At 37.2% G+C, this 17,706-nt stretch overlaps 1 protein-coding gene across 1 annotated transcript in view; it reads left to right on the top strand.

Annotated features, from left to right (window-relative positions):
• CWH43 (cell wall biogenesis 43 C-terminal homolog (S. cerevisiae)) overlaps positions 1 to 16,771 on the top strand; it is a 28,366-nt gene extending 11,595 nt beyond the window's left edge. Inside the window, exons 8-16 of the mRNA XM_009586662.1 lie at positions 1,983 to 2,108; positions 4,281 to 4,360; positions 5,677 to 5,782; positions 8,547 to 8,682; positions 9,892 to 10,041; positions 12,766 to 12,910; positions 13,573 to 13,634; positions 14,684 to 14,839; positions 16,365 to 16,771. Of these exons, the coding sequence (XP_009584957.1) occupies positions 1,983 to 2,108; positions 4,281 to 4,360; positions 5,677 to 5,782; positions 8,547 to 8,682; positions 9,892 to 10,041; positions 12,766 to 12,910; positions 13,573 to 13,634; positions 14,684 to 14,839; positions 16,365 to 16,452 (1,049 nt within the window). The 3' untranslated portion in view covers positions 16,453 to 16,771. The remainder of the gene's footprint in view (positions 1 to 1,982; positions 2,109 to 4,280; positions 4,361 to 5,676; positions 5,783 to 8,546; positions 8,683 to 9,891; positions 10,042 to 12,765; positions 12,911 to 13,572; positions 13,635 to 14,683; positions 14,840 to 16,364) is intronic.
• The last annotated feature ends 935 nt before the right edge of the window (positions 16,772 to 17,706 follow it).

The following is a 17,706-nucleotide window of genomic DNA, read 5'->3' as shown; positions in this document are numbered from 1 at the left end:
GAAGTAAAGGCACAGAATGCCTCCTTTTTCATTGCACTAGACCCAGCTTCCTGGTTTGCAAACTTTCACTACAACTGATGTAACAAGTAAGGGCAATAAGAAAGTACTGAGTAATGGTTATTTCATCTTCAGCTGTAACTCTGAAATAAAACATGACTTCTGTAGCTAATTAACTATGCCACAAAGATACTAAGGACATATACCTTCTCCAGCAGAGCTCTTATCCAATTCATTATGCTCCCATATTTTCTTTGCGGGTAATTGGATCCTTTAGCTCATGAGGGATGGGAAGAGAGCTTCTACTATTAGTCTGAACTACCTATTGAAAAGAAAAGATACCATCACAGTGCATTGCAACAGTTAGTGCACTGAAGTCGCTTACTAGCTTTTAAAGTGTATCCACAGGTGTGCTTAGTTGTCTATTCTTAAAAAGCACTGCTGCTTCTGTTGGCTCTGGGGCACAAGAATACAAGATGCTGCCATGTTAAACTGGCCTCCCAACCTGCTGCAGTCTGCTTACACTGTTTTAGAACAAACTGTTGCTTTTGTAGTTCCTATATAAAAATGTGTTACTTGTACCTTGGTGACAGAGCTGTTCATTTGCAAAGATAATAGGCATTTACAATCAACAATGTATTTTTTCATCAAGCTGTTATTTTAAGGTTCTGTAATATGTAGGTGTAACTTAATTGCTCTTGTCCAGGTTAATTCCAGTAAACTCTGAAAGCACTGGGCTAGGCTGGGAGTTGTAGCCTTCCATAGGGGCCTGGAAGCATTTTAGTATGATTTATCTACTGTGTGCTAACCTTTTTAATGTAATACCCTCAAACTCTAGTGCAAGTCAATCTTTGCTTGAGAGTGCTGGCTAAGCGTGCTTGAGGTTCTGTGGAAGTTGGTGTTGGGATACACAAAGGTGGGGAGGTCTGTTGAAAGATTTGCTACTTTGCCCCAGATCAAAGGATTAAAATATTTTTGTTTTTATTGTTCTCCCAATTAGTACATGAATGGAGGAAGGGAAAACACGGCTTTAAATAAATATGTCACTAACAGAAGAAGCCTGATAAAATGTGCAGTAGTGGGACTGTAGTACCACTACAGTAGTACCAGCAGAGTTAAAATATCTCTATGTTTCCATAGTGAATAACGAGACAGGTTCTGAGGATAGCTCGGTTAGCACTCAATGCAACCTGATGCTGGGGACCACAAAGTTATATGGTAATATCATGATCCTTAGGCTGCTGGGTTGCAAGGGAAGAGCAAGAACAACTGTAAGTTGCATTAGCGTCAGTTGCATTAGTGCTCAGCCTGAAAGACCCAAAGATGGACTGTATTTTGGAGCTCACCATAGTCCAGAGTAGAGTTCATAATGTGAAGGGGTCTTTGGCTAGATGCTTTTATTATTAGGTCTGCTTTTCAGTCATCAGCACAAAGCAGGCTTAATAAGGCTGTTTCAGGTGTATTAAATCTTAGCAGCAGCTTATTTGAAAGAAAACAAAAACAAAAAACAAAACCAAAGAGTACAATTTGGACTTCGTTATTTTTGTGTGAAACAGGTGTTCAGTGGCATTTTAAATAATCTTTTAGCTTTGATTTCTTATTGCAATACTACTATTTTGAAATATTTTTTTAAAATATTATCATTAGTGGCATGTTTAATGTCACTAGTTCATTTTGGTGGAAGCAATGCTTATGTCAACAAGTACAACAGTGTAAATTAAAAATTTTTGAAGTGCTGCAGGCATAGTTGAAATGAATACTGTGACAATGATAAGTAGGATCTTCTCTATCAATAAATCTCATATTGCCTGCGTTACTACATTGGGGATGGCATTTATCTGTGTTTGTGCTTTGAATTGTCTTTGCTGTTGGAGCCATGAGGTTGAATGTAACACAACAGCTGGGCGTTTATAAATGGTGCATTTATAAGTAATGTTTAATATGTTAAAGCTCTATGAAAAAACTAATGACTTACATTTTTACAGGGTTTATAATGTTATGTATTGGGGTAGTCTTTCTAACAGGACCCAAGAAAGACCTTAGCTCTATCTTTGAAGTGAAAAGCAACCAAAAACCACTATTCAAAAAGAGTAAAAACTATATTAAACTACGTAAGTATAATTTTACTTCCTTTCTTCCATGGCTCTAGGAATACTGTCTGAGGAAAAAGAGTAACGCGGTGGAGTGTTTTGCTCAGATGCTTTAGAAATGTTTTTTTGGTGCTAGTTTTAGAGCCAGACTTGTAGTTGGTATTGCCCTAGTTCCAATTTTAATGATGACATATACTAACTGAAGAGCTGATTCGCTGTGATTACATTTGAGAGAGAGGCTATTCCTCATGGAGTGTGTTAAATGGACTGGGGAAAAAAGAAAATGTAAAAGTGGATTTGGCATCATTTGTGATTTCATTTTGGGAGTTGAGGAGGAGGCCTCTCTGGATCTTGGGATTTATTACGTGTGCATACAAGAGATATGAATGATTTCTCAGCCCATTCGGTATGTTGATTTTGAAGCAGTTCAGTGTGACACCCTTTATGGGGCTGTGTGAGCTGGCTGGCAGTGGGATGGGTCTTGGCTGGCCCAGGGGCTGCTGTGTAATGAGACACTCCTCCTGCGTGAGGAGGCAGTCCTGCAAAGCCTGTTGTGGCTGACATCACTACACCATCCTGATGCCCTGCTGCACGTTCAGACTAGGCCTATCTTCAGGAAACCTTTGTCATCTCCTGCCTGTGAACTATGCCTAGGGATCCCAGCTTTCCTGATGATATATATGAGATCTGCTTTTTTCCTTAGGTTTTGAAGAGAAACTGAGGTTTTCCCGTTTTTTGGCTTATAAACCTCTGGAATCCATCCAAATGATGTTTTCAAGTATTTCTCTACAATCATTTGAGCCTCAGATTTGTTTTCATTGTTAGCTTACTTTCTTGAATAAAAAAGTCTGTCAATATTGTGAAGTTTGGTAAAGGAAAAAAATTGCTAGGCGTTGGGACATGCTTAACCCTACAGAGATCAGGATGCTGAAGGTTCATATTCCTGCATCTTTTTTTCCTCTGTGACTTTGGATGAAATCACTTATCATTGCGTACCTCATTTTGCTTCGTTTGGAAAGCAGAGACAATAGTGCTTCACCACCTTTTCAGGGCTGTTTCTGAAATCTTTATGAAGGTCTTTACCCTATATACTCAGGGGCCAGAAGAATGGGGCCTCTGAGAGTTTGTGTGTGAGAGGCAACATGAGCACCAGTGCAAATAGTTTAAATATTACTATTCAAAAAGATTTCAGAAAATGTAAATACTTCCAAGTACTGTCTGTCGCAAAGCACAACTCTTGCTCAGCTAATTTTGTGATATTGCAACAGTAACTGTTGTACTTCCTCATCATGCCCAGACTTGTATTCTTTCCCTTTAAGCACCTTTGCATCTGGCAGAGTATGAAATTGCTTGACATTTACTAATGTAAACAGCATGTCCTTTCCTCTGTCATCATCCATGGTAAAATTTATTTCAATTTTACACAAAATTGTTCCAGAAAACTTGTATAAAAATAATTACATGTCTGTTTACAGATTTGATGAAAGAATAAACTGGAGTTACTGAAATCATTGTAGATACCGTATGCCACTGTGTAAATTAAATAACTGCAGAGGGGTTTGATCATCAAATTACAGCGTGCCAAACCCTGAGAGCCCTTAAGTGTCCACTGCAGTTATTTGGAAGGCTACAGGAGCAATGGGAAAGCTCTGAATTTGCATTCTGTGAAGCCACAGTGCCTTTCCAAAAATGTGTCAAAGAAAGGACTGCTCTGGAGGTGTGGCAGGGATCACATCTTTCTGATATGTAAAGGCTTCCGAAGTAAACTAAATTTTCTTCCATACATTGTATTAATATAAAATTGTATACTACAAATGCACACCTGGAACACAGAGGAAAACACTGGAAGGTTTACATGATGCTTTTATTCATCTATAATTAGTTCATTTTTATCATTTTTACATAAATATTCCAAGGAGTTTTGGCATATTGTATCTGCTCAGCCTGTTGTGTTTTGGAGAATGTAAGTGTATCTGCACACATATAGGTATTCTGCACACATATAGATACCCTTAAGTACGCTACTTTGGAATGATGTTATCAATGGCATATGTGGAAACTTAAACGTATACATTCCCCATTCTATGAATAGCACACCTTAGAATGACAGTATAGCCAGTTCTGTTTAACTGCAATAATAACATAATTTTCTCTTGCTTTAAAAACAACTTTTCTGTGTTTCTCTGTTTCAAGTCTTGTGGCTGTTTGTTGGTGTCGGTTTGCTAGGACTGGGTCTACGTTATAAAACTTACCAGAAGAAGTTGGGCCAAGGGGTGAGTAGTGTGTTTGTGAAAAGGGTAACTTTCAAATATACAGTAAAATGCATGTGTGATATCTTAGGTGGTTGGTTGGTGCTGAAGAAGTCTTTCTACCAGTATCCAAGTATTCAGCAACAATAATGCAGAAATGAAGATGCAAAAAGTTTAATTTGTAAATTCATGTTGAATGTGTAAATGTCTAGGTCTTTGGAGATTTATAGTGCTGCTATGAAGGAAAAAAATATTCTGAAAAACTGAGACACACTTGCCTCATACATTCAATTTGAATGTTACTTTTATAAATTAGTTTATTTTAATTGTATTCAAAACTTGTCTGGACAATGCTGTTAACAGCCTGATCTTATATCACGGAAGTTTGAATAGATAACCTCCTGAGGTTCCTTCCAGCTGAAGGAATTCTATGCTTCTGTATTTACATGCATAACTCTAAATTGAACCTCTCTGAAAAGTTGGTTAGACTTAGACTAGTTGCGACATTGGATAAAAATCGGAAGATTCCAGTTTTCTATCTGGCAAAAAATTAGGTATCACAATGATAGTAACAATTAAGATGCTTAACGCTTGCAAAGTTTAGCATTTAGATTACTTACAAGTTGTCCAAGTGTGTTGCTTGCATATTTAGCAATTTTAATTCAAAATTAGAGCTGTTTTGATCAGATACAAATTAACATGTTTCCATTCTACGATTTGATTAATTACTAATATAAAATTGAATTTTTGATGCAGGTGGTTGCAATTATGAATTAGACTTTTTTTCTTTTGGTGGCAGTTCGGAAATAGTCCTTTGAAACTTGCTCTTGACATGTATTCCTGTTGGTAATTTTTTTGTTGGAGAAATCACTGTTGACAAATGCAGGAAAAGATGAAGAAAAGGTGATGAGAGCTAAGTAGAAATTGTGTGAGTGTGCGCATGCATATGCGTATTCACACATGCACGCAGACATACACAGTTGGCTTTCTTTTTAGAACTCATCTAGGTTTGTAGTACCCTAGAATGTGGAAAACAGTGGATAGTTCCTCTTAGAAAGATGAAAAAATTTGTATCCTCTTTCATGTTCATTTATTTACTGTTACTTGTACAAATTCATTTTAACTATGATGACTTTTCTCCTCTTGTTAATGGCAGATTTTTCTCAAAAATACCTAATGTCTTTTGTAATCCCGACAACTTTCTTAGGAAAATATGTTGGTTAAAACATCTCTTCTTGCGTGTCTTTTATGGCACCATGTATCTGATGTTGTTGACTGCAAAGGTATAATACATAAAAGTCAAATTGTACTTGACTTTTTTTCCCATTTTTTTTTTTGAGGTTCCAAAAAGAGACTTCTCTGCTATGATCTGGCCTTTTAGATTTGCATATGACAATGAAGGATGGTCTAACTTGGAAGGATCAGCTAATTTGCTTAATCAGACAGGTAACTTTTTTCCCCACTTCATTTATACTTGAGAGGGTTCATCTGAAGAGACAGAAGGAAGAACAGCTGCTAGGTAACTGAGTCCATTCTTGCATTAACACAAGGACCTGTGTCTAGTGGCTTTTTCCTGAATTTGTGAGCTGTTCCAATACAATAATTTCTGTTAAAAAGCCATTTGCAGAGGTGATAATTTTTTTAAAATACATTTTAAAACGGTTTCTCGTTGGAGGAAACATTTTGTTTATTATTCGGATTTTTTTCTCATATTGCTGATGAGTTACTTGTCTATAGAGAAACTCCTTGCATAAAGGAAATAATGGTAAATATCCTTGTAAATCAAATTTAATGTTTTATAATTTCTCTGTGGCTTTTTTACATGTGAAGCATTATATAATTCCTAAAGGGTCTGAAATTAAAATGCCCTAAACAAGGTGTGCAGAGGAGAAACAGACAAGTCTGTTTCCATCACTGAGCCAGAGCAATTTATAAAAGAAAAATAGCGACTGTAGCTTGGCTGAGTTGTCATGATTTTGCTGTAAATAAGGGTTAGAACCTGTTGCTCATGGACAGGGTTTTGGTGGGAAAATTAGCTATAGGAAATGAAGAATTTGGACCAAAGATTAGTGCTGCTGCAGGGTGCATTGAAAGGAATTGACCAGTGGTGCTTACAGGTGTTACTTGTTCTCTGTGATACCCATGAGATAGGGAAGACTGGGAGCTGCCACTTTAAGATTTAAAGCAGCTCAGGAGATTAGGAAGCATCTGTGCTGTCATTCCAGTCTTTGTTCTCCTCTCCTCCTATGGTGTGAATGCACCACGGCTTTCCTGAGCAGCTCCCAAGCAGCTTGGGGTGGGAAGGCACTGACACAGGTGCTGCTGTGCAAGCCTTGATTTTTGTGGCAGAGGTGCTCAGGAGTTAGAAGATGGAACAGGCTGATTTGTGCATCATTCACCCTGTTGTCCTGTAACCAAAGGTTCAGAGGGCTGAGTTCTGTAGGCTGTCTAGCGATATGAGAAAACAACGGGGACATTTGATGAATTGAAATTTGGGGCATTCTTGTACATATATGACTCCATAGCTCATGGCTTATGTCTGAGTATTTATTTAATCTTTGCATATTTATTTATTAACTGTAATGAATGCATTTATTTCTGGCACCTATAGTTTAAATTCATGAATATTAGAAAGTGATTTACCTGGTTATGTCCATTGAGCATTTCTTTGTGGTAATGAAGTATCATTTCTAAAAGAAGCAATTGGTAAGTTAAAAAGGCAGCAAATTCCAAAATATAAATGAATAAATCTTAATTCCTGATTGCTAGAAACAGTGTTCTGGAGTTTTATGTTACATGTATATTGTTGTATAAAATACCGTATGAACATTTCCAGGAAATGCATTAATGTATTCAGAGTTAAGCTGGAGATTCTTAAACGATTTGTTTGCTAAAGAAGAGGAGCTGATTTTTAGAGCCACAGACAAAAGAGTGGCTAACTTCTTCAGCGTAGGGGTTATCTTTAAAGGTGTGGTGGTGTGCATTCCTTGGGCTCATCTTTTCTCTGTTGGAATAGTGAAGATGCAACATGTAATGGCCTTTGTGACTGGAGCTCCTGTCTGCCCTGAAGGCAACCAACATCAACCCCTCTCAATGGTTTCAGTCATTGTTTCTGTGGCCAGCATGTGTGCTAATGATGTAGAAGAAAAAAATCTGGGAATCCACTTAAAAGTACTCTGAGCTACCATTTTCCCTGCTAACATTGCTTTCATAGTGCTAAATAAGACATTTCAAAAGCAAAAAATCTTATGTGGCAAGAGTGGTGCTGGATGGAGCGGTCATAATTCCTTATAGAAGGGCTGCAGATGAAGTGGTGACTTGATCTGCCTTCTAGAGTAGGAAAGCACTCCAAGGGGAGCATAATCACAGCAAGAAGGGAGCACTTGCTGCTGCTGCAGCCGTACTGACCCGCTGCTCAAGCTGAGCGGTGATGGTTCAGCCAGCCTGTGGCCAGCTTGCAGACTCCCACCTTCCTTCCGGCATGGGCAGGTCTTGCTTAGCTGCCAGTTCCTTGAAGGACCTTCCTGTACCCTGCAGCTAAAATATAGGGGAACCCATCATGTTCCCCTGGCAAAACCACACCTCAGTATGTAAGTAGGGAGGGACCACAGTGCCCTGAGAAAGTGAGGTGGCTGTGGATAGTCAACAATTCACTAGGACTGGGAACTCTTTTGTTACCATGCCTGGGGGCTGACGCTAATTGCTATGGACTGATTAATTGTTTTGGCAGCAGCAACCTGCTCTCTCTTGCACAGGACCCTTGGGAACAGAATAGGATTTGGTAGATGAAGGTAAGCCCGGATGTGCTGTGTAGCGCTTGTTCATCAAGTTGAAAGCAGTAGACTCGCTACTGTGCTGTTAATCTGTGTATGCACATTATGTCTAACGTTTTTGAAATGGTCCGCACTAGGTGTGTGCAGGCCAGCTGTACTGTGCAGCTCTTGTGTGTCTGATTATGCACCAGGGAGGAGCTAAGGCATCCAGACATTAAGTATCTCTCCATCAGAGGCTGTGTAGCTGACAGCGACTGAAAGTTTGGGCATGACTTTGTTGCCAGCGTAAGATTTGCCCCGATTGACTCCTGAAGGGCTTGCGTCCATCACTGTGTAATCAAAAGGGAAATGACGACATTATGTAGTTATGTATAAATCGCATTTATAGGTCACAGTTATAAATTTGGAAATATTTTATTTTTTCTTCCCCATTTTAGGTGCAGATTTTATCACTATTATAGAGAGTGATGCCTCTAAACCATTCATTGGGAACATCGATCCAACAATGTGGCTAGGAGAAAGACTGGGATTTTACACAGATTTTGGTCCAAGCACAAGAGATCACACTTGGGGGTGAGTCATCTTTACATGCACAGTGACAGTAAATAAACATAAATGCACTACCCAATACTAACTCCACTAGAACATGGACGAAGAATAATTGGAATAATAATCACCGTAATCGCTTGTTGGAGCTTGTCTTTAAGAACATGCTTTAATTCATTAGCATTACAATGCAATGCAGATGAAGTTTTCTCATTGTTAAAAATGATCAGTTTTTGATGCCTGCCCCTGTAAGCTACTTTGGCTTTGGTGATGCAGAGAATGGCATCCTGCCCCTTAATGTACAGATTTGGAAGTCTGGCGTTCTAAGTACTGTATCTGATTCGCTTTTCTCAATATTTTGTTTTGGGCTATGAGAACTTTAGATTTCAGACTTAAAAATGTGATAGCAGTTGGAAAATGTAACTGCACCTGGAGTTATTAGAAATTTTGAATTCATTAAATCCAGCTTGGGCTGTATAGTGGGAAATGGGTGTAGAAAGCCACATGTCTCTTTGACCAGACTCTTTGTGTCTGATTTTCCTTTAATGCTTGACCAACTACCAGTTGCATTTCTTTGAATATCTTTGCCCTTGGAAAATAGTGGCTTATGATGTGGCTTTTTTTCCAGGATGATATGCAGATCTCTGTGGCAGATAGAACTTCATAGTGACGTTGCAATGGCTATTTAATTTTTGCCATATGTGAGGGGAATTTATTAACTTTCCTCTTCCAGAGCCTGTGTCTTTAAGTGATGCAGAATGGGGCAGAAAAGTCATTCTCTGAAGTTTTCTTCTTGAAATATTTTGAAAAACCTGATAGAAAGTGGTTTTAAGGTTGGTTCCAAACAGAAGCTGAAAAAATGAGAAATCTCCCACTTTAAAGATGTATTTCTACCTGCTTCTACTTCTAATAAAATACATTTTAATTACTGGTAGTATAAAATTCTGTTTTGTCTGAGGATGCTGATTTTGAAAGGCTCAGTGTAAGAATTCATATGTATGGAATGGTATTTCTTAGTGTAGGAATGAATTTGCTAATACATTTTTAGACATGTACTTAAGTAGTATTTTAGAGGAAAACCTTCTAAATTCAGAAAATCTGCTAGAGATGGTTTATGTTCTGGTCTGATGGTTTGAGTTCAGTGACCATTAGTCTTCTGCTCACATTTATCTGCTTAGTTCATGCTTGTGATGCTTGTGAACTACAAAATGTAACTGTTTCCCTCTTCTCATGTAGGATTATGGCACTATCAAGGTATCCAATTGTAAAATCTACCCATCATCTCCTTCCATCTCCAGAGGGAGAGATTGCACCTGCCATCTCCATGACTGTCAACTTCACAGGGAAACTGGTTGATTTTGTTGTTGCCCACTTTGGAAATGAAGAGTGTGTATTTTATTTATTGTTACATATGTCATGCAAAGTTGGGTGACATAATTGTAATTTGTGAACTTCTGGGATTTCTTTTGTACCCTTTGAAATCTGCTGCTGTAATACTCGTTCTAACAAGACACATTGGAGGAAAATACTATGACATAGCTACTGGTTTAAAATTTTGAAGCATTTTTTAAAAGGGACAAATGCATCAGCTGGGCCTAATATCTGACTTACTAGAGATATAAAGATACAGTTCTGCAAAACTACAACAAGTAATAGGGCTACAGATACATCTCAGTGCAGGATAGCATCCTTCTGACTTTCTGCATATCTATTCCATATTCTGGAATAGATCTGTTACATTCCACAATGAGTGCAGATGGTTACAGTTACAGATAGATAGCATTAATGGACAATTGATGTTTATTAAAATAAAAAGTAACAATTCTGAAACCCCCAAGAAAGGACAGAAGAGCAACGAAGCTGGTGAAAGATCTAGAGAACAAGTGTTACGAGGAGTGGCTGAGGGAACTGGGGTTGTTTAGTCTGGAGAAAAGGAGGCTCAAGGGAGACCTTATTGCTCTCTACAACCTGAAGGGAGGTCGTAGTAAGGCTGGTGTCGGTCTCTTCTCCCAACTAACAAGTGATAGGATGAGAGGAAACAGCCTCAAGTTGCACCAGGGGAGGTTTAGATTGGATATTAGGAAAAATGTCTTCACTGAAAGGGTTGTCAAGCATTGGAACAGGCTGCCCCGGAAAGCGGTTGAGTCACCATCCCTGGAGGTATTTAGAAGACATGTAGATGTGGTGCTTAGGGACATGGTTTAGTGATTGATTTGGTGGTGTTAGGTTTATGGTTGGACTCAATGATCTTAAAGGTCTTTTCCAACCTAAATGATTCTATGATTCCATGACAGTGTTGAAACAGCAACAAAAATATCCATTCAGTGTCCTTCTGACTATATGAAACTGGAAATATGAAATCTAATCTCTGGATTCTGAAAGGAAGAATTATACCAATAACTCAAATGTGTGATGGAAAAGATTTCAGTTCTTTAAAACAATGTCTTGATTAGTTGCGTGTAATGAATATTAACAAGGGGTAGTTTTGTGATGCTGCATGTGGCTGTATTTTCTGTTTTATTTGCTGCAGTATCTAGTATGTTTGTGATTATGTAGTAAGATTTGGACTTTTTTTTATATTTGTTATAATTAATGGAGAGGCAAATTTATGGATTGGGTGCAGAATATAATACACAAAGAAGCTGCTCAGAAAGCAGTAGGAATTCTCATTATCCCATACTGAGCTTCCCCATTTCCTTCCTCTGTGTAGAAGCTGTGCTCCAAGCATGCAAATTTATAGATTTCCATTTTTCTAAACACATATAGTTGTCAGAAACCACTCTCAATCTGAACTCTAGAAAGGAATTTCATTCTCTGCCTCACACAAATGATTAGACTTGCCTCTCTGAGAAAGTTTGTCAAAGTAGAAGAAAATAGCACTGTATTCCCCCCTCACAGAGAGATGAGATAAAGATGAAGCAGGAAATAGGAGGAGACACATGGGAAATGAGTGCAAATTAGATTGTGTTTTGAGGTGAATGAATTTGTAATTAAATGGCACACACAACTCCTTGGTTTTAATCTTTTTTCATCTGCTCTTTAGGATGACATAAACTATATCATGCTGGATAACTAGGGATTTTTTTTAAAGACTGTTTTTAAAATGTGGGAATATAACAATGCCTGTGTCATTTGAAAGAACCCATCTTCTGGAAAGGTGTAATTCTGGAAAGAGCAGCTAGCTGAGCAGGCAACTTTACATATGTCTAGGTCAGGCTTCTATTTAAATGGTTGGGATTTTTTGTCTCCTGTCTGTGTGCTCTTTCTCCCTAATGCACTTGCTTCAGTCAGAAGTACTGCTATTTAGAAAACATAGCAGTATTTAAATTCTTGTCTTCTTTTGGGATTACAGATTCCAAAATCAACTCCCTGTCTCAATGGTATCTAGCCCAGCCTACCAAAATACAGAAGAGAACATGCATTGCACAACTGTTTAAAGTTATTAACATGAAGAATCATAGAAAGAGAACTGCCTTTACATTATGTTATGACAAATCCAAGGACAGGGAATGGGATCCAATACAGTATTTTATCAGGCTCCACTTATGCTATCACTTTTGGTCATGTTGGAACTGTTGTGTAAATCTTGTTAAAGAGATGCAGAATACCTGCTGAATGTCATTAAGTAGTGTTAATGGGATGACGTAGCTCTTAAGTTATATTTCATAAATTATGTGACCCAAACTTTAAGACTATATTTACCATGATCTGTCCATCATAGAAGTTTTGTTAGCATGTGAGATCTTTGTTATGCACCACTCTGTGCTAGCACACTTAAATTTCAAGTGCAGGCAGAGACAAAGTCTCAGATAACCAAAGCACTTACATTCACATTTCCTAGTGGTAAGATCAGTATTAAAAACAAAACAGTAATAGAAAAAGTTGTTCCTATAATGGTTAGAAAGAGAACCCTAATTACATCTACCATGACCATGTAGCTTTTATCAAACATAGTGATCATTTTGAATCAGTGAGCTTTCTGTAAACTTTCATACTCTCTAATACTGAGCAATGAAAAAGGTGTCAGATTCATTTGTGGTTTACCATGTTGTAGCACAATGATTCTAAGCTAAAATGTATATATGTTAAAGTCTTTTCCATTTATTTCAGAGAGGACTTGGACAGAAAACTCCAGGCTATAGCTGTTTCAAACATATTGAAGACTAGCTCTAAGCAAGTTGTATTTCTAGGGTACATCACTTCAGCTCCTGGATCCAGAGATTATACTGAATTAATAGAAAATGGAGATGTCCAGGTAATGTAAAAATCCTGCTTCTTTTAGCAGTTAGAGATAATATGTATTTGAAACATTCAGCTTAATATTTCAAATTGGTAACTTAGACATATAAGAAAATACATGCACATTTTCAAATACAGTCTTTAGCTACCTGACATGTTATAGAGAAGGTGGAGTTTCACAGTGAAAGGACAAGAGGCAATGGACAGCAGTTGCCACAAGGGAAATGTCAGTTAGATACTAGAAGAAAAAAAAAAAAAAAATCATGGTTAGGGTTGTCAAGCATTAGAACAGGGGCCCAGAGAAGCTGTGAAATCTGCATCCTTGGAGATACTCAAAAGTTGGCTCCATAAGGCCCTGAGCAACCTGCTTGAAGTTACTTTGAGCATGGAGTTGGGAGTGAGTGACCTGGAGACATCCCTTCCAACCTCTAATTCTATGATTCTTTTGTTTTAAAGCTGAGTTTGGCAGTTTGGTTTTCTGTCAGGAGATGTCAAAAAGTTGTCTGATTTGTCTGTGTCTAACAGTGGGTTTTTTCCTTTCTACCTTATTACAATGTTTTAGGCAAAATGTTTTTCTGCAGCAGGCTTACACATTGGTTCTGTTACTGATTTAAAGCCTACCCATAAGGAAAGCTTGCCTTATTTATTTGACTTTTTATTTTTTCCTTTCACTCATAGGATATTGACAGTACAGATCATGACAGATGGTGTAGCTATATTATGTATCGCGGAGTAATAAGGTATGTTAAAGTGGATAATTTATTCATTGGTTTTAAATATCTTTATGACAATCAGTTTTACACCCTTCTGTAAGTAATTGTGGAAGAGTCTTATATCCCTAAGCAGTTATGTATGGACAGTTAGATATATCATGAAGTAATGTGAAACATCGACCTCAGGATGAATTGGTGTATTTCTGAATATAATTTACGACAGTATTACAGGTTTCATTCTTCTGTGTCAGAAGCCTTCAGATCTAATCTGCTTTGATAACATAAAACTACATTTTTCCAAAGCTCTGGCTTTGCAGCTTCATTCTAAAATGTGAAGACTAAGCCCTAATTTGTACGTGACACAGAAGATACAAATTTTCAACTATGATTGTAGGGTTTGTTGAAGGAAAATGCTGATCTAATCCAGCCAAGCTTTATGCTGGATTTAGTGGAAACTTTAACTGTGTAAGCCCGTATTGAAGCACTTTCCTCTGCTATGCACTCCGTATCTTTTAATACCGAGCTGCTTGTAAATAATTCTTTTGGTGATGTATGTACCAGAATGGGATTCAGCTTATTCTGAATAAACTACAAATTCTGCAGTGTTCACAGGAGTAAAACTGAGATAGCTGTCTTAAGTAACAGTGTTGAGTAAAAAAAAAAAAAAGCAACCAAAACCCCAACAAAACCCTCATTTGCGATCTAATTTTTCTCATTACTCATTCCATTGATGCTTGAGTTCCTTTCTTGAATTTCAAAATCTCTTCAGTGAAAAAAGTTGGTGAGCTTATACCAGTATGCATATTCTAAAACTGTAATTTTAAAAATAAGTTTCTAGATCTAGAACTTACTTTTGTTGTCAAACACTTAAGCTTTCTCAGTTTTTCTACTTGTGACTTTGTGTTACAATGCTCATGTTTATAGAGCGCTTTGTTTTTTGAAGGTGAGATTCACAGAAATGGAAAGTTATGTTGATAGGTTAAATAATAACTCTTGGAAAAAAGAGACATGAGTTAAGAATGTGATGAAATTGCCTTGAGTTATTTCTTCAAACTAACTCTTCTTGTATCTGATAGATTGGGCTATGCCCGCATATCTCATGCTGGTTTAAGTGATTCAGAAGTCCAGATGGCCAAATTTAGGATCCCAGATCACTTGGATAGCTATGCTGACAATGATAGAATTGTCACTGATCCCAGTCAAGTTCCTGAGGACATCCATTTCAATACCTGGTCAGTGTATCTCATAAGAAATTAAGGGGATGATGCACGTGACATCTTGCAAAAGAGAAGTCTAGGAACAAAATTGTTCTTAAAGTGGGAGGCATTGGTCAGTACCAAACTGAGCAGAAGATTAGAAGGCAAGAACTTCTGATTTGTAATTCCATTTTTTCTACTGACTTGGCATGTGCCTTGGGAAAATCAGTCTGCTGTATCATAGCATAAATTGAAGATAATGCTTATTTCACGCAAGTGATTAATTTCTGAGATTGTTTGATAGGGATATTTGCCAAGTGGTGTGGTGACTCATTTTATAGATGATGAGAGATCTCCCATGTTTCTCAGCACTTTTGAGGATCGGGGTCTTAATATACTGTTACTTAGAACACAAAATATGATATACACATTAAATACCCCTTGCATAAGCATTTTAAAATATACTATATAACTGGAGCAAAAATTAAGGAGAATGTCTGAGGCAGTATGTTACATATGTCAAGAAGAAAAAAGGGCTTTTACATAAAAAGTTATTTATTTCTAGAATGCTGTCATTTTTCCACTGGCATTGCATAAGGAAGAGAAATATGGAGAAAGGTATTTATTCTACATTAAGTATCAGTGGAAGAGTCATGAAGTTTGAGATAAATGTTGCCACAGAGAGACAATTTCCAGCAATGCCATATTCACTACTTCTAACATATGTAATACAGAATGTATTAATTTCTTATATACACCTAACAGTTGAGCTTACTCACATTTTATTACCACTCAGTCACTGCCTTCCTGTCTAAGCAGGAGTTTGCCCAGTCTTTTCCACATGATGAAACTTGCCTAAAGTTAGCATTCACATTCAGATTTTTCTCAGTTGATTTCAGCACAGAATATTTTTCTGTCCTAATTTCTTCTATGTCTGCCTATAAGCAGAGAAAAATTATACCCTTTAGGAACAAGTTTAACTTTTTCCAATTAACTATACTTCTTTTGAAGTACAATGGCACTGCTTTTAAATGCTATTTAGCACTGATATTTTGAATAAGTACTGCGTTTTACTTTTGGAAATCTATCTACCATAATAGTCAGCAGTCAAAACTTTCAGATTTAAATATGGCATGAAGAATTACAATTTTCACCATAATTTTCAAAAGTAAAATGTGCAATATTAACAATAGGGTTGAGTATTTGGGTACTATGGGGGATTAAATAATATCTCCACTGAAGTCAGTAGAAAAAACTTAGAGCGTAGGATTTAACTAGATAAAAGCACTGCTCATCTTTGTCAACTGGAGTTCCATTTATAGAGTGCCTATGGCATTAATCCAATCAATGTATTTAAATGTCTCCATTATACTCAAAGACCTCTAATTAGATAGCGTACATAGATTATAATTTATATGTAAGTAGAGTTGTGGGCTGTTTCTGAAATAAACTATCTAGAACATTCAGAAGAAGTGTTAATTATACTGTAGTAAGTGTATGATTTAATTGCATGGGTTAAATCATGTTGTAATGGGTTTGCTTTGTTGAATATTTTTCTTAGGTTTGGATCTTATAAAGATGGACATAATTATGAGCATATTCATCACTTTCATATGAGCACTCCTAAATATTTTAAGCAGACAAACTAGAATGAGAAAATAACGTATCATTCGGACCAACAAGAAAGGTTTGTTGTTTGAAACTGAATTGGCAGCCAAAAAGACTACATTGTTTGAGGATGAGCAACTCCCATGCTGCATAACACTGTGAATGTCTGTGTAATAGCTGGTGACTCTTTTCTTCAATGAGTTGTCCTCACTGTGAGAGAGGGAAGATGCATGCATTTTGATAAACCAGTGTCTACCTGGGCCGGATGCCTGCTTTGTATGCAGCAAAGCAAGGGTGGGAACTTGCTTTGGCAATAACTTCTTCAACATTTTTGAAGGTATCCTATATTGTGCTGTTTCAGAGTTGAATGTATCTATCCACCTTTTCTTTAGGGTCCAGATATGATCCCTTTCCACTCCTAGGAGCTCATTGGAACAATCATGAGCAAGGAGTTTCAGCTGACTTCCACAGTTTTGATGACTGAGGCAAAATAATGTGGTAGTGTAGGTAACCTGTTGATATATGCTGCACTTTGTAATCCTGCTGCTATTGCAATAAAAAGGTTGGCCTTTTCAAAATAGGAATGGACTGTGTGTTTCTTCATTGGGAGATATGCAGTAACTATGTGTTTTGAAGTGTGTGCATTTTTTACTTACTGAAACAGTATTTACATCTGCTGCTATTCCACATTTTATTCTTAAATGACTTTCATTAGAACAACTTGCTTGATGTTTGATGTTCATAATGTTGGAGAAAAGGCTGTGACTTTTACAGACTTTTTTTTTAACGAGACATTAGACACTGCAATGCTTTTACAAAGGGAAGAGTAAAGTACCTCTGAACAGTTATTGTTATGAGACACTTAAGTGAACACACTGTAGAAGAATTAAAAAACAAATCATGCTTAACATGACAAAGGTTCTGAGAAGGGAGATAAGTTGATCGTAATTTTTATTGAGAATGAACTGTAATAAAACAACAAAAAAAGCATTGTTCCTTTGCTAGCACTATACTTTTTGGTGGGACTAAATAGAAGTGGTGCTTTTTTTTGGCCTAGGCAGTGAACTACTTACTACGTAACACACATGTAAAATGTGTTTTCTTGGGGTCTCTTGGCAACGTCTTTTATATTTAACTCCTGATCCTTCAGTATATGTGGAGAGCTTCCCTTAAACAATGAGGACATCTTCACTGTTGGACAAAGGAAGTTTTGTGCTTGTGAGAAACATTTTAGATGGTTTATTTAAATGACCCTCTGAACTTGGAAACCACATTTGTGATGTTAGTGTTTAGTA

Source organism: Fulmarus glacialis, unplaced genomic scaffold, assembly GCF_000690835.1.
Source record: "Fulmarus glacialis isolate BGI_N327 unplaced genomic scaffold, ASM69083v1 scaffold28801, whole genome shotgun sequence".
Lineage (NCBI taxonomy): Eukaryota > Metazoa > Chordata > Aves > Procellariiformes > Procellariidae > Fulmarus > Fulmarus glacialis.
This window is presented reverse-complemented; position numbering and strand designations above follow the sequence as displayed.